Source organism: Cetorhinus maximus, chromosome 18, assembly GCF_964194155.1.
Source record: "Cetorhinus maximus chromosome 18, sCetMax3.hap1.1, whole genome shotgun sequence".
Taxonomy (NCBI): Eukaryota; Metazoa; Chordata; class Chondrichthyes; order Lamniformes; family Cetorhinidae; genus Cetorhinus; species Cetorhinus maximus.
The window spans coordinates 6,058,089-6,080,997 of NC_135896.1; the positions used below are offsets into that span (position 1 = coordinate 6,058,089).

The window sequence follows — 22,909 nt, forward strand, 5'->3', positions numbered from 1 at the left end:
CGCTTTATGATGTGAAGATTCTATACGGTATGAAGTGATGATTCTATACTGTGTGACATGATGATTCTATATTCTATGATGTGATAGTTCTATACTTTATGATGTGAAAATTCTATATGGTATGAAGTGATGATTCTATACTGTGTGACATGATGATTCTATATGGTATGATGTGATAATTCTATATTCTATGATGTGATAGTTCTATACTTTATGATGTGAAGATTCTATACGGTATGATGTGATGATTCTTTACTGTATGATATGAGCATTCTATACTATATGATGTGATGATTCTATAATATATGAAGTTGTGGTGCTATACTGTGTGATGTGATGATTCTATACTGTATGATATGATGGTTCTATAATATCTGATGTTGTGGTTATATACTTTATGGTGTGATGGTTCTATACTGTGTGATGTGATAATTTTATACTGTGTGATGTGATGATTCTATACTGTATGGTGTGATGGTTCTATACTGTGTGATGTGATGATCCTATATTATATGGTGTGATGATTCTATACTGTATGACGTAATGATTCTATACTGTATGGTGTGATGGTTCTATACTGTATGGTGTGATGGTTCTATACTGTGTGATGTGATGATTCTATACTGTATGATATGATGGTTCTATAATATCTGATGTTGTGGTTATATACTTTATGGTGTGATGGTTCTATACTGTGTGATGTGATAATTTTATACTGTGTGATGTGATGATTCTATACTGTATGGTGTGATGGTTCTATACTGTGTGATGTGATGATCCTATATTATATGGTGTGATGATTCTATACTGTATGATGTAATGATTCTATACTGTATGGTGTGATGGTTCTATACTGTATGGTGTGATGGTTCTATACTGTATGGTGTGATGGTTCTATGCTGTTTGGTGTGATGATTCTATACTGTATGGTGTGATGGTTCTATACTGTATGGTGTGATGGTTCTATGCTGTTTGGTGTGATGATTCTATACTGTATGGTGTGATGGTTCTATACTGTATGGTGTGATGGTTCTATGCTGTTTGGTGTGATGGTTCTATACTGTATGGTGTGATGGTTCTATACTGTATGGTGTGATGGTTCTATACTGTGTGATGTGATGATTCTATACTGTATGGTGTGATGGTTCTATACTGTATGGTGTGATGGTTCTATGCTGTTTGGTGTGATGGTTCTATACTGTATGGTGTGATGGTTCTATACTGTATGGTGTGATGGTTCTATACTGTATGGTGTGATGGTTCTATACTGTATGGTGTGATGGTTCTATGCTGTTTGGTGTGATGGTTCTATACTGTATGGTGTGATGGTTCTATACTGTATGGTGTGATGGTTCTATACTGTGTGATGTGATGATTCTATACTGTATGATATGATGGTTCTATAATATCTGATGTTGTGGTTATATACTTTATGGTGTGATGGTTCTATACTGTATGGTGTGATGGTTCTATACTGTGTGATGTGATGATCCTATATTATATGGTGTGATGATTCTATACTGTATGATGTAATGATTCTATACTGTATGGTGTGATGGTTCTATACTGTATGGTGTGATGGTTCTATACTGTATGGTGTGATGGTTCTATACTGTTTGGTGTGATGGTTCTATACTGTATGGTGTGATGGTTCTATACTGTTTGGTGTGATGGTTCTATACTGTATGGTGTGATGGTTCTATACTGTATGGTGTGATGGTTCTATACTGTATGGTGTGAAGATTCTACGCTGTAAAGTGTGATGGTTCTATACTGTAAAGTGTGATGGTTCTATACCGTAAAGTGTGATGGTTCTATACTGTATGGTGTGATGGTTCTATACTGTATGGTGTGATGGTTCTATACTGTATGGTGTGATGGTTCTATACTGTATGGTGTGATGGTTCTATACTGTATGGTGTGATGGTTGTTGGATGTATGGAAGGCTGCTTGATCAATAATTGCTGTACTCAGTGATTCACTTGGCATTAAATTATGGGCAATAGCATTAGACCAGTAGCTTTCTTTGTGAATCAGCACCTTGTTTAACCATAGCGGTGTAATATATTCTGTATAATCGGTATCATTTACCTGAAATAAACTGTTGGATGCCCCGAGTCTGTTTTCCATTGACTTTAGTGAATAGGGGCTGGAGGCTCACTCTGAGCTCATTTTCTGACACCAGTTTTATCCCTATAGGTTTTAATGATGAGGAAAGCTGTTGTGTGTATCTCTGGCTGTGGTTCAGTGGAAAGCTTAGTTGCCTTTGTGTCAGAAGGTTGTGGGTTCAATTCCTCATTGCAGTAAACCCCTGCTGATGCTTCAGTGCTGAGGATCACTTAAAAAAAACATTTAGTCATTTGTTACCTGGCTGACTTTGGGATCTTGCTGTGCACAAATTGGCTATCACGTTACAACAGTGATTGCGCTTTATCAAAGTAAAGTGCTTTGGGAAGTTGTGAAAGGCGCTGTATGAATGCAAGTTCTTTCTTTTTGCCTGGAGGACCCATTTTGTTCCCCTTGGCCCCGTGGGAACAGCGAATCCGCTGACCTGCTGCTTGGGGAGTGACTCCGATGTTGGACAGTGTAATCCACAAGGAAGCTGGTACCCACCACACAGGCTCGGCCAGAATCCGAATAATGAGAGCAATAAATAAACAGCTCGGGGGAAAGATTCGGAGGAAGATGCGCAACACGACACAACTAATCCCAATAAAAAAACCAAGCTGGGCTATTGGCAGGGGACAGAGAGGCTGAACCATTGGAAACTGGGCTGCGGTGCGGTGGCTCAGGGTCTGTGTTGGGTGGAGGGGGATTGCTGGGGATGTTCAGGAACGTGAGAAATAGGAGCTGGAGTTGGCTATTTGGTCCTCTCGAGGCTGTTTTACATTTCGATGAGATCTTGGCTGATCTTCTATCTCGACCCCACCTTCCGGCACTATCCACACATGTCCCTTAGATCCCCTTAAAACCACCCCCCCCGCAAAATACAGGAAACCTGGTCAATTCATCTCCTGCTCGATAAACTTGCTGGAAATTATGGATAATTACAGGGAGCGCTGGTGACAATCCTGTCCCTTGTTTTGTGGTCCATGTGGATTTTGATTGATTCAGGCTGTATTGGCTGTGACCCAGTTGGTCTCAAGCTCCCAGTCCCAATCCAGGGGATGAGCACAAAAGATCCAAGCGGGCACTCCACTGCAGAGCCGAGGGAGTTGCTGCCCAGTCTCTCGGCTGAGATGCTAAACTAAGATCCCATTTGCCTGCTCGGGTGGACATATAAGATCCCTTGACTCTCCTCTGAGGCAGAGCAGGGGAGTTATCCCAGGCGCCCTGACCAATATCTATCCTGACATGGACATCACACAATAAAAAAAAATGATGATCGTTGTTGCATTACTGTTTGTGGGAGCTTGGCTGCGTGCAAATGGGTTGCTCTGTCTCCTACTTTGCAACAGCGCCTAAACTGCAAAAAGTATTTAATTGACTGTAAAGTGCTTCGAGACGCCCGGTGGTCCTGAAAGCGCTATATAAACGCAAGTCTTTTCCCCACACAGCAGGTCAGCGGGTTGGGTGTTTCCACAGGGGCTAAAGGGACCAAAAATGGGTCTTCGAGGTGAAGAGAAAGGAACTTGCGTTCATATAGCGCCTTTCACAGCATCTCGGAAATTGGCGGACGTCCAGAGGCGGATTTCCCCTCCATTCTGTTCCAATCACTAGTCACCACCTCCACAGAGCCGCTGTTGTTGGAGCTGAGAGTTCTCGGAGTTGCACATTGCCCTGACACCAAGCAGCGTCCTCCCCCGGATCGGTGTTAAACCCACCCCCCCGGACCCCCGGCCACTATATCTGCCCGGTCCAGGAGCGTCTGGCGGCTCCATGGTTTCCTCCCGGGAGTGAGAATCCCCAGCGACCCGCCGCCTCCATTCGCTCCGGCGGATCCGAGCACCAGCAGCCGGTGTTAGAGACTAACCCCGCTTCCACTTTTATAACTGCTGCTTTTTACCCCAATTTTCTTTTCATTGTCCGGCTCACACATTCACAGAAGAAGCCGAAGCTGCCAACAGTCCAGTCCCCCGGGGGCTGCTGTCAAATCCCTCATCCCGTCTTATAATCAGGACCATTTCTTATTTTGTTTACAACAACTCGGTCAACAGGAGAAATGGAAGCGGGTCTCAGGTAAGGTAAACTCATTGACTTCTATTCTCTCCGGCTTTGTTTTTTGGGGGAGTCTGGGTGTGTGTGTGGGGGGGGTCTGGGTGTGTGTGTGGGGGGGGTCTGGGTGTGTGTGTGGGGGGGGTCTGGGTGTGTGTGTGTGGGGTGTGTGTGTGGGGGTCTGGGTGTGTGTGTGGGGGGTGGGTCTGGGTGTGTGTGTGTGGGGTGTGTGTGTGTGGGGGTCTGGGTGTGTGTGTGGGGGGGGGTCTGGGTGTGTGTGTGGGGGGTGGGTCTGGGTGTGTGTGGGGGTCTGGGGTGTGTGTGTGTGGGGGGGGTCTGGGTGTGTGTGGGGGGGGTGGGTCTGGGTGTGTGTGGGGGTCTGGGGTGTGTGTGTGTGTGGGGGGGGGTCTGGGGTGTGTGTGTGGGGGTCTGGGGTGTGTGTGTGTGTGGGGGGGGTCTGGGGTGTGTGTGTGGGGGGGGGTCTGGGGTGTGTGTGTGTGGGGGGGGGTCTGGGTGTGTGTGTGTGGGGGGGGTCTGGGTGTGTGTGTGTTGGGTGTGTGGGTGTGTGTGTGGGGTGTGTGGGTGTGGGGGGGGGTCTGGGGTGTGTGTGTGTGGGGGGGGGTCTGGGTGTGTGTGTGTGGGGGGGTCTGGGTGTGTGTGTGTGTGGGGGGGGGGGTCTGGGTGTGTGTGTGTGGGGTGTGTGGGTGTGGGTGTGTGTGGGGGGTGGGTCTGGGTGTGTGTGGGGGGGGTCTGGGTGTGGGGGGGGGTCTGGGGTGTGTGTGTGTGGGGGGGGGTCTGGGTGTGTGTGTGTGGGGTGGGTCTGGGTGTGTGTGTGTGGGGGGGGTCTGGGTGTGTGTGTGTGTGGGGGGGGTCTGGGTGTGTGGGTGTGTGGGGTGTGTGGGTGTGTGTGTGTGAGTGTGTGTGTGGGGGGGGTCTGGGTGTGTGTGTGTGGGGGGGGGGTCTGGGGTGTGTGTGTGTGGGGGGGGGTCTGGGTGTGTGTGTGGGGGGGGTCTGGGTGTGTGTGTGGGTGTGTGTGTGTGAGTGTGTGTGTGGGGGGGGGTTGCGGTTAAAGAGGAAAGGAATATGCATCCTGGTTGCTATGGTGGGGAGACAGGATTTGAAGGATGCTCTGGGATGACAGTGGATGGAGTGGGAGATTTCAGTATTTGTACAGAGTTGTCTATTGGAATGAAAGGTCAGGCTGACGTGCGAGGAGCTGGTGAAGAGGCGAATGTGAGTGAAAGCGGAAAGGCTGGAGTTTTGGGCTCAGTGTTTTAGTCTGTGTCACACAGGGTCTCCTTGTTTGGTTGTAACTGCTGCTGCTTCACACTCGCTGCTCCCGTTGGTCCGACCTGAGCAGCGTAGATGGTGAGTGAGAATAGTTCCTTTGGAAGCTTTGTGGAGTCTTGCTTTGCTTTCCCCCGGCCAGGAATCAGGTTGTTTTTCTGCAGCGCGCTGCGGCCGTGACTAGATCGGGAGGAAAGGGGCCACTGCGGGTTTTTGTTTGAGTTGCTGTGTCAAGTGAGGGGCTCCGCCGGGGCCGGATGGGCTTGTACACCTGCAGAAAGTCTGCAGTAAGAGCAGAAAGTGGCTCCATCGCTCAGCAGGTCGCCAAGCAGCCTCTGTGGAGAGAGACATAACGTCTCAGGGCCCCAAGGTCTTTCACCAGAACCTCTCCCAGAGTCACGGAATGGTTACCACGCTGGGTGAACTGCTCCTCCAGACAGGCAGACAGCCAGCACAGACCCGACGGGCCGAACGGTCGGGTGCTGGCTGTCTGCCTGTCTGAAGGAGCAATTCACCTAGTGCCACCCCCCCTCTGCCTTCTCCCCATTCAGGTAACAATACAATTCCCCCCTTCGATTGAACCTGCCTCCCCCACACTCTCAGGCAGCACATCCCAGATCCCAGCCACTCCAATGACCTGAAACTGAGCCTGTTTCTCGCTCCGCCGACGCTGCCAGACCTGCTGAGCACTTCCAGCATTTTCTGTTTTTGTTGTGTCCCTTTGCAGAAGAGCATTCCTGCAGAACTGGGTTGTGAGACGGGCGGAGTCCACTTGCTGTGTCAGGAATAAACTTGACAGCTGATGTTTTTTGCTTATTCGATATTTTTCTCGTTAACCTACTGGGCTATTGTGCGGATAGGGAGTGAGCCTTTCTGTAAAGTGGATAATAAGGCACCCGCTACATACCTGTGTTGAGAGGAGGTTTAATTGTGGGTGGGGCTCGGTAATGACACTTTCCCGTCTCTTAGTCGGAGGCTGTGGGTTGGGGATCCCACTCCGGGACTCGGGAACACGCCTGACTGCCTGTTCCAGTGCTGAGGGAGTGCGGCACCGTCAGCAGTGCCGTGTGTTTGGGAGAAAAAAACATTGGTGAAATGAATTATCCGATCGTTTAGCTCCTGGCTGTTGTTGGGAGGTTGCTGTGCGCACAACTGACCACGTCCTCCATTGACTCGAAAGCGCTTTGGGATGGCTGGTGTTTGTGAGAGGCGCTATAGAAATGTGAGTCTTTCCTTTCTTAATCCACGCAAAGCAGGGTCCTATGGAGTACAAGGGAAGCCCTGGTGCATTTTGGAGCATCTATGGAGAAAGGTGGGGTCGAACTCAGTAAATTGTGATGGTGAAGATGGGGTTAAAACTAAAAATTACTTTTGTGAGCATTCTGGCTCTGGGTTCCATCGCAACAAGAACTTGCATTGATATAGCACCCTTAACATGGCAAAACATTCCGAGACACTTCAAAGGAGAATAGTGAGCGAAAAATGTAACGCTGAGCCACTTACGGAAATATTAGGCATTGCTTGGTCAAAGAGTAAGGTTTTAAGGAGCATCTTAAAAGAGAGAAAGAGAGGGAGAGAGTGAGAAAAAGGTGTTTAGGGGGGGAATTTCAGAGCTTAGGACCCAGGCAGCAGAAAGCATGGCGGCCAATGATGAGCGATGAACAGTGAAATTGGGGATGCACAAGAGGCCAGAATTGGAGGAGTGCAGATATGCCAAGTTATCTGAGAGGGTTGTAGGGGGGTTACAGAACTGGAGTGAGGAAAGGTCCACGGAGGATTTGAAAACGATGATGAGGTTTGGAGATAGAGGCATTTCCAGAGCAGGGACTAATAAAGATCAGCGAGAACCAGGGTGACGGGTGAATGGCACTCGGTGTGAGCTAGGATCCCGGGCAGCAAACCAATGTAGTTCCTGAACTCGCCACCTCCATCAACCAGCCTCCCTGACCTGGGTCAGCCTTTGGCTCAATATTGCACTGGCCCAGAGTCAGCAGGAGACCAGTCCAGGTATATAACTGGAGGGCATTCTGTTATTGAGGGATGGACCTCAAAATGAACCCTTCCTCCTGCCAGAGAGAGTGGGTGACCAGGAGGGTGATAGAGGAAAAAACATTCGTGAAACTCATCGTGAGGAGGAGAATCCAAAATGCAACGGTTTATCAAGAATAATTCACTCCCCAACACCCCCGCCCTTCCTCCCTTTCTCTAATCCTCCTCCGATACCCCCCACCTAGGCAAAGGTTTGTTTTAGTATGGTGAAAGGAGCTGTTGACCTCGGATGTTACCACATTGGGCTGCACCTCTCTTTAAATAAGCCACCAGGGAGTTATTATGTTATATTATAGACTGAACTAAATTGCTTCCAAACCCAACCACACTCCCTTATGGTTAAAGCATCAGAGGAAATGTGTAGTCATTTAAAAAGCCTAAGGGATTCTGTACGATTCTCCTTCAGCTCAGTGTGTTACTGAGATGTCTAGGCAGTCAATCTATTGCCCATCCTAACTGTAACCAGCAGAGTTCTGTAATTAAAACTCCCCAGGATGCAGCTTTGTTTATTATGAGTAACTTACATGCAAAAAAACCTGGCAAAAATTCCAGTCTTTCGTTACACAAAGCATAAAGATGTTTCTTCTAAAAGAAGTCAGTTGATGTTGGCTCGGACCATTGCTGATACTGTCTCATGTGAATGCAATCAATAACGTCCCACTGGGTATATTAATATAAGGGATGCTGCCAGTAATGAGATGTTTTCAGGCCTCTTGTTGATAAAGCTAATGGAAGCAGACCCACTCTGTAAACTAGATTCTTGGTCCTGTTCACAGCACGGCATTAACAGGGCACAGCCATGCAGTTTAACATTGCTCAGCAGCTTCATACAGTGGGTATCCCAGGTTCTATCTCCAGACTGCATTGGGCCCCGCGGGGCAGGGGGTGTCGAGAGGAGGAATGGTTGAATATTCCCGGGATTCCCTCCAATCGTCTGATGTGACTTGGGTGAAAGATCCACGGAAAAGTCCAGAGAACCAGGACAAACTCAGTTGGATGGAGTTTGTTGTTGATATATTGCAGCTGCCAAACTATAGAGATAAATGATTGGTTAATTATTTTTATTGTGTGGAGATGGTTCCTCGCTCTGACTGGCGGGCTGCATTCTGCTGGCATTGAGGATAATTGGGGGCACCCAGTGAAAAGAGTCTGGATGCCTCCTCCTAGTCTTTGTGACTCAGTTCCTCACCAGCCAGTGCATCTCCCCACTGAGCTGGCAGCAGCACCTTGCCACAGTGACGGAAGGTTGTGAGTTCGAGACCCTCTCCAGATATTTGAGCGCATAACCCAGGCCCAACTCTCCAGGTTCAGTACTGAGGGAGTATTGCATTGCCGGAGGTACAGTCTCCTCCATGCAAAGTTAAATTAATTTTTCATCTGCCCTCTGAGGTGGATGCAAAAGATTCCACGGGCACTAGTTCAAGGAAGAAGAGCAGGGGAGTTCTCTATGGTGTCCTGGCCAATAATTATCCCTCAATTAACAGAACAAAAACAGATTATCTGGTCAGTATCTCATTGCTGTTTGTGGGCGCTTGCTGTGCGCAAATTGACAGCTGCTTTTCCTACGTTACAACGGTGAGTACTCTTCCAACCTGCTTCATTGGCACTAAAATGCTTTGGGATATCCTGCAGTCGTAAAAGGCGCCATACAAATGCAAGACTTCCTGAACTGCAGATCTCCAGCATTCAGTTTTCCTGTCATGTGTGGAGAGTAGCCCTCAGTTTAACACGTGTGAAATCAGCATCAGGGAATGTGTGATTAAAGTCAACACTTTAGTGTTGATTGTAAACGGAAAGGAAGTAATAGTGGAAAGGACTGGAAATGTAGCAGGACTGTCAGTGGCTGAGAGAGAGGTGGGGAGGACGTGTTAATGGTTAGTTAACTTTCCTGATCAGGAAAGAAACTGAGCAAAACAGAGGGAATTCCTTTGTGATGGGTGGTTAGAACTTTCCTTTTATTTATTCACAGGATGTTGGTGTCGCTGCCAAGGCCAGGATTTAGTGCCCATCCCTAATTGCCCTGGAGAAAGGTGGCTGTTTTTTTTTGAACAGCTGCAGTCCCATGTGAATTATAGACTTCTGTAGCTGTTTGATACAACTGAGTGGCTTGCTAGGCTATTTTAGAGGGCAGTTAACCACATTGCTCTGGGCCTGGACATTAGTGAAGCAGATGAGTTTTTACAACAACCCAATGGTTTTGTGGTTGTTGTTACTGAGACTAGCTCTTTCTTCTTCACTTCTCTGCCCAACTCACAGCCCCACAACCTCAGCAAGGAAGCAGGTGCTGAATCCATCCCAGCTGGAGTGGGGATCGAACCCTGTGCTATTGACACCAATCTGACCCACACCCTTCTAGCCAATTGAGCCAGGCAACATCCAAAACTGTGGCAACATACATTTTAACGTGCATGTTGTAGCCTGGAGCCATGGGAGAGGCTCCAATATCCTTTCCAAACGCATGGCTGACCAGGAATCTCTCCCACTCTTACTGCCTGCCATTAGTGTGTGTTGGAAGGATTTTCAGGTTGATTCTTATCTGTTTGGCTGTGTTATGAACCTTCCCTTGGCTATCAAGTCCTGCAGTGAGGCTTGAGCTTCTGGCTCAGAGGCAGGGATACTACCCACTGCTCCACAAGAGCTCCTCTACCAGCTCTTTATTCCAGATTTATTTAATTCATTTAATTTAAATTTCCTCAGCTGCTGTGGTGACATTTGCAACCACTTGGATTGGTTGAGGTGAATTGCATAGATCCATTTAAGAGGAAGCTAGATAACTGCATGAGGGAGCAAGGAATAGAAGGAAATGTTGATGGCGTGAGATGGGGAAGAGAGACAGAAAGGCTCCTGTGGGGTGTACACACTAGCACAGACCAGTTAACACAGGAACACAAGAAATAGGAACAGGAATAGACTACATCAAGGATGCTCTGGCATTGAATACAGTCATGGCTAATCTTGGACTTCAACTCTGGTTGGACTGTAAATTCTATGTAATTCTTCTCCCTATTCATTGCTCATAGTAGCCTTGAAAGGGATATGGAGCAGAATAATGTAATTCAGATGGATTCAATATAAACAGTGTTACAATTGGGATGCGAGGAGTGTGTAGATTATATAGCCACTCCACAGGTCACACCATTAGTTTAAAAGTTTAATTCACTCACCAAAATGGCCAATTATTCATCTTCACTATTGTTAGAGCCAGAATAAATCATACTTTAACCAGGTTTCTTTCAATAAACTCAGAATGATTGGTTTATTATAAAGCAAACATTCTTTTTTAAAACAAGTTGCAAGAACTGTTGAACACAATTGTAATCTGGAATCTATCCCTTTTTAAAATGATAATCTGGAATCTATCCCCTTTAAAAATACCCCTGCACACACATATACAAACAAATAAACAAACAAACAAAGGACAAATAGATAGAGTCCCTGCAGAGATGGGCTTTGGAGGATAGACTTTATATCATAAAGGATAATATTTTCAGGGTTTTGACACCGTCGATCTAAAGCTCCCTTGTGTGAAGACCCAGTAGATGTCCGGAGGTTCTCACCAATGGAGCTTTGGCATGGAGAAGGATATGGCTGGATCAATCCTTCTTGTCTCAGCCTCTCGGGTTTCCAAAGGCAGACAAGTTCCACTGAGATGAGGTTCTTAGCTGGATACTGACCATCACACAATTTCAGGCATGGCAAGGAGACTGCAAGCTGGGCAGATTTTCCCTTTCTCAGTTCATTCCCAACTGAGTTAAAAATATAAGTTCAAAACGTAAAAGCTCATCCCTGTCATGTGATTTCCAGTAAATCTGTAGCCTTTGCCTTTAACCCAGTTTTTTTCCATCAATTAAAATAATTGTTGTGCAAACAAGCAAACAGCTCTCCCCAATTAAATACCATCCTGGTCAGATGGTTCCTTGGCATGCTCGTTCCCAATCCAAGGGTGAGCTTAAAACCCTTTTAAAAAAAAATCCAGGTCAGCTTCCAAGCTTCCAGATAATACAGTGTCTTTCCATATTTTAAAATAAAATATTGTCCTGAAAGGTATTATTCTAACAACAGGGAGTGGGGCGAGTTTAACGGGTCTCACAGAGAGCCAATATAGACTTGATGGGCTGAATGAGCTTCTTCTGTGCTTTAACCATTCGACGATTATGATTCTCTTCGATGACGTGAAAGTAGTGGCAGTAGTTTAAAGAAAATCATGAGAAAAGTAATAATGCTCAAAGTGACAGATTAACATGCATGAACTGTAAGGCACGGAGTTTGGGAAATAAGCCAAGGGAACTGGAAGCAATTATTTTACAGGAAGTTCTGTACTTAATAGCTTCAACAGAAACCTGGGAAAGGATGGACAATAAATATAAACAGAAGATAAGGCAGTGGCAATGCTGGTTTGAGAGGACTAGGAGAGATAGAAAACTGCACCAGAGTACACAGGACGTTCCCACAAGAAACAGAGGAGATCAATAGCCAACTTTTGCCTTTGCTGGTTGTTGGTTAAAGGAGTGTTATTGACTGGAAAGAACTCTGCCGCTTAATGCTTGAATAATGCTGGAATCTTTTATTTTTACCTAAATAGGCAGAAGAGAACTTGACACCTCCCAGAATTGCATCACTCCATTAGTACAAGACCTGAGCATAAGATCCAGGCTGCCTCTCCACTCCAGTACTGAGGGAATGCTGCATTGTTGGAGGTGCCATCTCTCAGATGAGACATTAAACTGAAACTCCCTCAGCTTCTCTGGTGGTTTTTTTTAGATATGTGCTGACTTTAGCTCAGTTGGTAGCTCACCACTCTTACCTCTCAGTCAGAAGGTTGTGGGTTTCAAGTCCCACTCCAGGACTTGAGCACAACAACCTAGGCTGATATGCTGGTGCAGTACTGAAGGAGTGCTGTACTGTCAGAGGTGATGTCTTTTGGATAAGATATCAAACTGAGACCCTGCCTGTTCTCTCAGGTGGATGTAAAAGATACTATGGTTTAAGAAGGTGGCTTACCACTACCTTCTCAAGGGCAATTAGGGATAATAAATGCTGGCCTTGATGCTTATGTTCAACATAATGAAGGGTGTTGCTAGACTAAGTGAGGAGAGATTGTTTCTAGTGGCAGTTCTGTTATTGGCCTCCAACACAACTTACCAATCACACCTTGATGAATGGTAACAAATGCCTGGGTTATTTCTTGTTGAGCAACAGACCATATAAATGGTTAGAGGAGAACTCTACATATATATGTTACCAGGGGATCAAGACCGTTCCAACTGCTGTGTCACAAGTTACCTTGCATCACTTCCTGTGGTGATGATGCGGTTGACTATGTATATATTCAGTGTTATGCTAATCAGAACACTTCATTACATTACATACATTAAAGCAATATCACAACAGTGGTAGGGTCTGTAACTAGAGAAAAATGAGTTAAGATAATTGGCAATAGAGACAAGATTACTTTTTAATGCAGCGTATTATGATGATCTGGAATGTGCTGCCTGAAAGGGCAGTGGGAGCAGATTCAATAGCTCCTCTCAAAAGAGAGTTGTATAAATAATTGAAGGGGGAAATTTGCAGGGCTATAGGGTGGGAGTGGGACTAATTGTATAGCTCTCCCAAAGACCCAACTGCATGATGGGCAGAATGGCCTCCCTCTGTGCTATATCGTTTATCTGAATGTGATGATTTCAACACAGTGACAATTGAGGGGGTGGGGAAGACTATCTTAGATGTTATCGTTGAAAGTTAGAAGGTGCTAGAGTCTTGGAATAAATGTGCTGTATATAAATAAGGCTGACACCTGGTCTGACTGTTTTACCAATGTGTGACTCCTAGCTCTTATATCTCTGTACCCAGTAGCGTAAGAGACAGTGAATCGGGCTAATCAAGAATGGGTAGGTTGTTGATAATTGGTTGGGTTTTGAGGGCCTATGCGTTGTTGAACGATGGTAGGACTGAGAAAAGGAAGAGAGTTTGATCTCCAGGGAATGAATGAGTTAGACTAGAAAATGCTGCAATGTGTCTTGCTTTCAATATGAATTGGACCTGGGGAGAAACAAGAGAATCCACATCATATTTAAAGTCTAAATGATAGATGAGCGGCTTATTGGAAATTCAACATGGCGGCAGGTGCTGAATGGTGATGACGCTACGAATAAAACAAGTTTCCACTGGAGTTCAGAAGGGTGAGGGGTGACTCGGCTGATGTAAATAAAATCCTGCATTGTATTGACCAAGTGGATGAGGGAAGGATGTTTCCCCTTGTGGGTGAGTCCAGGGGGCACTGTTTTAAAATTAGGGGTTGCCCTTTTTGGGACAGAGGTGAGGAGAATTTTTTCTCTGAGGGTTGTGTGACTTTGGAACTCTGCCTTAGGAGGCGAGGTCGCTGAATATTTTTAAGGCGGAGGTAGATTCTTGCTAGGCAAGGGAATCGAAGGGTATCGGGGGTAGGTGGGAATGTGGAAATCGAAACACAAACAGATGAGCCATGAATGGCGGAGCAGGCTCAAGGGGCCGAATGGCCTACTCCTGCTCCTATTTCATATGTTTGTATGCTCGTTGTAACCATAACTCATAATATAGTTATAGACAATCATTCAAGTAAAAGTAAGGAATAAAACAGTAGAAGGATTGCATTATTACGATACATTACAGAATCCAGGAGGTAGATTTTACAGAGTGGGTGGGGGTGGTGTTCCTCCAAAGAGAACTGTCGGCCAATCTGATTGGCTGGCAGCTCTGTAGTCCCAGCAGCGCCAGAGGAAAGTAGTGGCCATTGCTGGGAGTGCGACCAGTACCCACGAAGAAGAGATGATGAATACCGGACCAGGGATTTTGGGCGGGCACAGCTGGGAGATGCCAGCCAGTGGAGGGGAGGGGGGTAGAGGGGAGTGTTGGAGAGGCCAGAGGATGAGGGGAAAGGTGGCATGCAGTGAAAGTTGCTGAGCTGGTTGCCTTCCTTCTGCCTTTCACCTGCAGACCGAAAAATTGCTGCAGAGGTGGCCCATGGGCCAGTGGGCTGCCTGCCGCCTTACACCGGCCCCCCTAATATGCAGGACAGGGTGGAAGCAGTCAAAGAGGCAGCAGGGATGGTCCTCCTCTTTATTTCATGTGCCCACCCCCACCTTCAGATACGCTGGGTTGGGGGTGTAAAATTCACCCCCAGGTCATCTTAACTTGCAGGATAAAAATGAAAGATCTACTGCATTCTGCATTCTTGTTGTCAGGTTGAATAGAAGGACCAGTAAAGGGTGTTTCAATGTATCGATAACCATAAGAGTATTGATAAAAAGCAGAGGCAATGCCGTGTAATGTCTCTTCTCCAATATGAATCCTGTTAACACAATGCCGTAACATAGGAGAGCTAATTGATTTAATGAATGATAAGTCACGGTAACTGTAAATTATGAGGTTGTTTCACAGTTTCGCTGTTTTTTTTTTTGCCTTCTAGCCTGACAACTTCCAAGAAAGAAGAACTAAAGAGGGAATTACCAGGACAAGTTTGATACCAAAATCGAGACTATTGCAGGGAACCAGTACAACAACAAGTTTATTTTAGAAAAAAGTTCCAGTATTGCGTTGAACAATGACCAACTGTACTGTCGACCACAGTATCCACCAAATCCTGTTTCCCACCGTTTACAGCTTCGTCTTCATCATCGGCCTCCCGACTAATCTCCTGTCCCTGTATCACAGCTACCTGCAGATCAGACAGAGGAACGAGCTGGGAATCTATCTCTGTAATCTGACCATCTCAGACCTGTTGTATCTCATTTCCTTGCCCTTCTGGGTTCAGTATATGCTGCAGCACGATGACTGGGTCCTCTCCCGGGCACTCTGTATACTCAGTGGTCTGTTCCTCTACCAGAATATCTACATCAGCATTGGCTTCCTCTGCTTCATCTCCATTAATCGCTTCCTCGCTGTGGCCTACCCTCTGAGATTTGAATTCTTCCACACCAGGAAGGCTGCAGTGTTCATCAGTGCTCTCATCTGGATCAAGGAGATTCCTGTCTGCAGCTTTTACATACACTCCCAGGTTCTCAGTAAAGACAAAGAGAATGACACCTTGTGTTTTGAACAATATCCGATGCAGTCGGAGGACAGATATTTAAATATTTACAAGCTCTCTATTGGGTTCTTCCTCCCTTTGATTTTATTAATTTACTCTTACTATAAAGTGCTGACAGTTGTCCATAAAAGCCACGGGCTTGAAAGGGAGCGGAAATTAAGAATAAAAAAATTGGTCTCAGGGACAATCATCATTTTCCTGGCTTGTTTTGTCCCTTATCACATTTTCCTGATGGTTCGGACCATATTCGAGTATGAATGTAAATTTGCTGACAATGTTTTTGAGCTTTACCATGTTGGGCTTCTGTTGACGAGTTTAAACTGTGTGGCCGATCCCATCTTGTACTGCCTTATATCTCCGAGTTCACACGGCTGGTTAACCAGGTTCCTGGATCCTGTTACAAATCTCATTCCTTGCAGAACGAGACAAGAAAGTGAGGCCCTGGAGATGGCGTGCAATTCACCAGTTACAGCTAAAATAAGTCTTGTACCTCAAAGACTCGAGAAAAAGGGAAAAAATGATTACCAAATTTCAGCAAAGGTGTGACTCGCAAATTAAACCTCTGGTGAGATTCAGTAAAAGCAGCATGTGTGCTTAGATCTGTAAAGGTCAATGGACAAAAGATGATGTGTAAAGGAGGGATATTATAAGCTAAAAGCAAAATACTGCAGATGCTGGAAATCTAGAACAAAAACAAAAGATACCTGGAAAAACTATGTAAAGGAGGGATATTACAAGGACTGTCCGAACATATCAGTCTGTGGCTGGGAGGGTGTGTGTGTGTGAGTGTGTGTGTGTGTGTGTGTAAACATGTCCCAGTCATATTTCACTGTACAACGTACTTCCAAATCCCAGGAACATTTGCAAATTTGGTAATGCAGTATTTAAGGAGGTAACTTGGCTACTTGGAGTTCTGATCGGAATTGGGTGCAGGAGGCTTGTGGAGTTCATTTCCCTTTCTTAGCCCAGGGGCACTAAAGCTGATTGTAACAACTCAACAACCCAGCTGGGGATGGGTAAAGGGGGAACGGATTCACCATGGACTATCCACCTCACCCCATTGTCCTTAATCACTCTCATCATTAAAAATGGGACGGGGTATATAATGCATGGACGTATACTGAATCAGTTGTATAATGGGGATGGGGTGTATATTGGGCTGGTGTGGATAATGGGGATGGGGTGTATAATGGAGATGGGGTGTATAATGGAGATGGGGAGTATAATGGAGACTGGGTACATCATGGGGACGAGGTGTATGATGGGGGTGGGGTGTGTAATGGGGATGGCTGTATAATAGGGAGGGGGTATATAATGGGCTGGAGTGTAGAATCGGGATGGGGTGTAAAATGGGGACGGGGTGTAAAATGGGGACAGGGTGTATAATGGGCCAGAGTGTATAATGGAGATGGGTGTATAATGGAATTTATAACCAGGGACCCACTCTTGCAAACAAAAGAAATATATTCAAGTCTTACCCAGGAGTTTGGGGAGCCTAGAGTTCCCCATTGCTTTCTCCATGGCAACACCTCGGCCAATCAGAGTCGACTTGCCAACCAATAAGCACCCTTTTCTCTTGTGGTATAGATTGTTGTGATTGTTTGAAATTTGCCATTCTTGTGTTTGTCCTGATGAGTGTAAGACAGAAAGATGTCTCTCTTTTCAGCATGTTTCAGGTATGCACAATTTTAAATTGATTAAAGGAATCAAGCCCAAAACAAAAAAAGGGCTTCACCTTAAAATTAGAGTTCAGGGGCAATGTCAGGAAGCACTTCTTCACAAAAAGAGGTAGACCTGGAACTTCTTCCCACAAAAATATTGGCGAGGCTGGGGCAGCGCAATTGAAGATTTCAAAACTGAGATTGATAAATTTTTGTTTGGCACTGATCTTAAGGTATAGATGGAAGCGGGTAGATGGACTTAAGATACAGATCAAGTGTGATCTAATTCAATGGCAGAACAGGTTCAAGGGGCTGAATGGCCTCCTCCTGCTCCTAAGTAGCTCTATCTGAAGTTAAGTTTTACTCCTATATCTACACAGAACATGAGCCATCAATTGTTTTGCTTCATAACCTGTTCTTTGTTTTTATGCCACCCCCATCCTCACCCCAACCTTAGGAAAATCTCCTGGTTTGATTTCCTGGTGGACTTGAAGAGCGCAGTGAGGTGAAACAATTCACAGAGCATTCCCTTCATGTCAACTGTGGAGATGGCCAATCAATCAGCATGCGACAAAGATGATTGCACCAATTGTACTTTCGATTACAGTATCCACCAGACCCTGTTCCCCACGGTCTACATTGCTGTCTTCATCATCGGCCTCCCGACTAATCTTCTGTCCCTGTATCACAGCTACCTGCAGATCAGACAGAGGAACGAGCTGGGAATCTATCTCTGTAATCTGACCATCTCAGACCTGTTACACCTCGCCTGTTTTCCCTTGTGGATCCAATACTTATTGATGAAAGATAATTGGGTGAATGGTGAGTTGCTGTGCAGGTTTACTGGGATTGTCCTCTATGAGAACATATACGTGAGCATCGCATTCCTCTGTTGCATTTCCATAGATCGCTACTTAGCACTGGTCCATCCTTTAAGATTCCACGCCTTCCGAACTTTGAAAGCTGTGCTCTTGGTCAGCGCTCTCGTCTGGATCAAAGAAATTGGAACCAGTCTTTTCATTTCCACCCACCACGGGACAGTGAAAGATCGAAATAACCACTTACTCTGTTTTGAGCATTATCCACTGCAGTCTTGGCAAAGGAGAATAAATTATTACCGTCTCTCTGTCGGTTTCCTTTTCCCCATTGTTCTGTTGGCTTTTTCCTATCGTAAGGTGTTGATATCTATCCGGGAGAGTCAAGGCATTCAACAGCGTCAAAAGTTAAGGATCAAAAAGTTGGTGTTAAGTGCCATTGTCATTTGTTGCATTTGTTTTTCCCCTTATCACATCATGCTGCTGATCAGAACCCTATCTGAGGACACTTGCAACTTTGCCAGGAGCTCGTTCCATTATTACCACGTTGGGCTGCTGTTGACCAGTTTGAATTGTGTGGCTGACCCCATTCTCTACTGCTTTGTGTCAGAGAGCACACATGGGATCCTGATGCAGCTCCTGGAGCCTCTTGTGAATCTCTTTCATCGCAAACAGAAGGAGGGAAATAAATCTTCACCAATTAGCACCCCAGAAATCTAGAGGATTGCACATTAGCCACGGAACCATATCAACGGTTGACAGCCTTGGTGCATTGGGTTGCTCTCTTTCATCTCTTGAGTCAGAAGGTTCAAGTCCCATTGTAGCAATTGTAACATTATCCAGGCTGATAGCCACAGTGCAGCATTGAGAGAGCGCTGCACTCTGAGGTGCCATATTTTGAGTAAGAAGTTAAACTAAGCCCCCGTCTTCTCTCTTAGGTGGACATAAAAGATCCCATGCCACTAGTCAAAGAAGAGCAGGAGAGTTCTTGCTGGTGTCTTGGCCAATACCATGAAAGAACAGATTATCTCCACTGCTGTTACCTGTTGGTATCAACTTGCTACTTTAAAAAGGATGAAAAGAAACTTCCCTCTATTCAAAGTATTTTTCCAAGATGGTCTCTGATTTTAATGTTGAATGTATTATGTAATTAACCAATGCTTCAAAACCCTCCCCCAATATTACATATGTTTATACCCTGCATCAGCCAGCCACTGCTCCCCCTTTTCAGGTAAGATTAGAACTCCGAGTCAGAATTAAGAATGGAGTCGAGTTTGCGGGCTGGGTCTGGGTTATCGGATGGTTACAATTGAAATAGAGCTCCCAAGATTCGGGGCAGGCAGGAAAGTGGAGTTGAGGCCACAGTCAGATCAGCCACGATTTTATCGAATTGTGGAGCAGGCTCGAGGGGCCGAATGGCTTTCCCTTGCTCTTAATTTTTGCTGTTCTTGTGAGGAATATTAGGGTTATATTAGAGTTTCCAGGAACGATCAGGATTGGATTCATTCTTCCATAGGCAGTAGGATCGGATTGGCATTGAGATTGGATTAGAGCTGCCATTAGGCACTGGGGTACTTTAGAGTTTCAGATAAGGACCAGGAGAAGATTGGAGCTTCAGGAGTGATTTGGAATTGAATTCGAGGGGTATTTTTAACCTAACTGGTTAGCAGCAAATTGATGAGATCAGATCGGCTGGCTATTTTATATCCCAGCCCACTGAAGTAAAATTCCCAGAGCTGGGCGGGGAATAAAATAGGCCTCCTATCCCAACGTATTTCAACCCATCCCATCCCATCCGATTCCATTCTAATCTGACTAGGCCAATTAAGTTAAAATTACTTCCAGAGTTCCTGGTGTGACTTGGGCTTGCACTGGAGCCTCTATAAGGATCAGGGTTGGGTTAAAGATTCAGGATGATGGGACATTTTCTGTAGGGAGCAACCAGTGTTTGCATTAAGCTCTTTGAGCACACTTAGGTGCAGCACAAAGCTTTCTCTATTCTGCCCCAATGATGTGCCTTAGCCCCAATCTCTGCACGTCTTACAACTAGGCGCAGTGGTCATTTTGTTCCCTATTGCAAATGAAACTGCCAATCCTGCACTGTGTGCGCTAAAGCCCACTGCAACTAGATTGACACATGTCACATTCATTACAGCCACAGGAAACCTCCATCTGTATGAGTGAAGGAGGTTCATGTGGAACTTAAACAGAGCACAGACCTGTTGGGCTGAATGGCCAGTTTCTTTGCTGTAAAATTCAATGAAATGAACACAGAGAATGCTGGGCATGAAGCGCTGGTCAGTCAAAATCTGAAAGAGAAATGACAGGTTAACATTTAAGCTGCGACCCTTCATCCGAGCTGGAGACTCTGAAGGACACAGCTCAGGAGCAAATGCTGGAGATCAGAAATTCAAACACAAAGTGCTGGAAAATACTCAGCAGGTCAGGCAGCATCTGTGGAGAGAGAAACAGGGTTCAAGGGTGGGATTCTACGGCAGCGGGATTTCACGTTTCTGCTGAAGTCGATGGAGTTTAGAATGGCCTGCTGCATTTTATAGCCCCGCCCCCCCGCTATAATGGGGCCGGAAAATTCCGGCCCAAGTCTCAAGTTAATGACACAGCTCAGAAGCTCAGTTACTAAGGGGGAGGTGGTGGTGTAGTGGTAATGTCACTGGACTAGCAATCCAGAGGCCCAGGCTAATGCTTTGGGGTCATGGGTTCAAATCCCAGCAGTGGGTGGAATTTAAATTCAATGAATGGGATTAAAAACTGGTCTTAGTAATTATGGCCATGAAACTATATCCAATGGTCATAACCCATGAGCTCTGATTCATGAATGCCCTAAAGGGAAGGAAATCTGTCATCCTTATCTTATCTGGTCTGGCCTATGTGACTACAGATCCACAGCAATGTGCTTGACTCTTAACTGCCCTCTGAAATGGCCTGGCAAGTCACTCCATTCAAGGGCAATTGGGGATGGGCAAAAAATGCTGGCCTTGCCTGTGACACCCACAGACTGTGAGCAAATAAAAAAAGTAAGATGCTGGTTCTTGTGTTATGCAGGTGCTGGCTTCCAAGAGGTTGTTAGGTTTATGTTTCAATGCTTTTTGATACTCCATAGAAATCTCATTCACTTAAACCATCCTCTCTCCTATTTCTTCAATTCCATAATTTCGCAACATTGGTTAAACATGACCTACCCCTGAAAAATCTGCAGAATTCCTCTGATTTAGTCAGCTATTCCCAGTTGCTTCAGAATTTCCTCCCACATTATCGATTGGAATTTACTGACAGCCAATTGAACAATTACTGATGTAGAAATTTCTGCCTCATCCTTCTGTCGCAGGCCTGAGCCACATTCCACTCTCCCTTACAATGTTCCTTTCCAGATAATTAGAAAGTTATTCCCGAAGTCTCCACTGAACCTCAGGATCTTACACACATTGAGTAATAGGTTTGGGAATGTAAAAAATTCCATAGGAGGTAAAACCTGCCAAGAATGTTTCTAACAAGCTCAGTGTATCAAAATGTTTTGCAAATATCATCATTGGAAACTGTCCATTCGTTTTGACCTCCCCCTGGTTCTTCACAGTTTACACACAAGAGCTCCAGGCTTGTTACCAAGACCATATCGAAGACAGTGATGACTTGGTTTATATCGCTCCTTTCACAACACCAGGAAGACGACAGTTCCCTCCGGGAGTGTCAGCCTATATTTTGAGCTCAGGTCTCTGGAGTAAGACTTGAAACTTGAACCCACAACCTTCTGACTCAGAGGGGAGAGAGAGCTACCGACTGAGGGTAGGCTGACACGATGCAGTTAATGGCTGCTGTTACAAAGAGAGGACTTGAATTTCTGTAGCACCTTTCACAACTTCCCAAAGTGCTCCACGGCCAATGATGTACTTTTTGAAAATCCAGGCCTTGCTGTGATGTAGACAAAGATGGAAGTGCACAGCAAGCTCCCACAAACAGCAGTGAGCTACAGGATGAGAATTTGCCGTCCTGCTGATCAGGGGGCAGTTGCCGAGTGCTGACCATGCACTCCAACGCAGGGGGGCAAATAAATGACCAATTATCACCCCAAACTCCTCTGACTTGTACCTCCTGGGCGGGCTCAGGATTAGGACCAACTGAAGTCTAAAGAATCTAAAAGCAGAATGATGTGGGACAATTTGATGAAGTCTTTTATGCTGGCATTTTTAATAAACAGTTTATTTTTGTGGGTACTCTATTTAAAGCTTTTATTTCTGTACCATGCTTTATCACTATGAAATGTACTTATGTTTTACTCAAATTGTAATAACTTTATCACTTCAACATTAAATAAAGTTTGTCAAATGTATTTTGAATAAAGTTTGACATGGCTCGTCTGCCTAAAAGCATCAAACACAAACAATACTTCACCTCGAGCAGTGAGTCGTGCAGTTTACCCATGGGGTGGAAATTCTGATCAGGAATCTCTCTGGGAGATACGCTGGGGTGAGGGAGTTGGGAAGGAATGATCGAAGGACTTTTGGTGCTGAGGCAAATTTATTTGCTCATGTCTAATCAATGTAATCTGATCAATTGTGACGAGATTTCTACCCATCAGGAAGGACTGAACAGGGCTGGAGCTCTTTTCTAAGACCATAAGACATAGGAGCAGAAGTAGGCCATTCGGCCCATCGAGTCTGCTCTGCCATTCAATGAGATCATGGCTGATCTGATAATCCTCAACTCCACTTTCCTGACTTTTCCCCATAACCCTTGATTCCCTTACTGATTAAAAATCTGTCTGTCTCAGCCTTGAATATACTTAACAACCCAGCCTCTACAGCCCTCTGCAGTAAAGAATTCCACAGATTGACTGCCCTCTGAGAGAAGAAATTCCTCCT

General features: G+C 45.4%; 3 protein-coding genes across 3 annotated transcripts in view; all 3 read left to right on the plus strand.

Moving 5' to 3' along the window:
- The first annotated feature begins 14,935 nt into the window (after nucleotides 1–14,935).
- Nucleotides 14,936–22,909, plus strand: part of LOC144692905 (G-protein coupled receptor 68-like) — a 53,760-nt gene continuing 45,786 nt past the window's right edge. The window contains exon 1 of the mRNA XM_078562013.1: nucleotides 14,936–15,049. The gene's annotated coding sequence lies outside the window, so the exon portion shown is untranslated. The remainder of the gene's footprint in view (nucleotides 15,050–22,909) is intronic.
- On the plus strand, nucleotides 15,047–17,804 carry LOC144692902 (G-protein coupled receptor 68-like). The gene is made up of 2 exons (XM_078562008.1): nucleotides 15,047–16,096; nucleotides 17,675–17,804. The coding sequence occupies exons 1-2, from the start codon at nucleotides 15,071–15,073 to the stop codon at nucleotides 17,690–17,692; spliced, it is 1,044 nt and encodes a 347-aa protein (XP_078418134.1). The 5' UTR covers nucleotides 15,047–15,070; the 3' UTR covers nucleotides 17,693–17,804.
- Nucleotides 17,751–22,388, plus strand: LOC144692903 (G-protein coupled receptor 68-like). Its single transcript, XM_078562009.1, has one exon. It carries the CDS (start codon nucleotides 17,751–17,753, stop codon nucleotides 18,750–18,752), a length of 1,002 nt encoding a protein of 333 aa, XP_078418135.1. The 3' UTR covers nucleotides 18,753–22,388.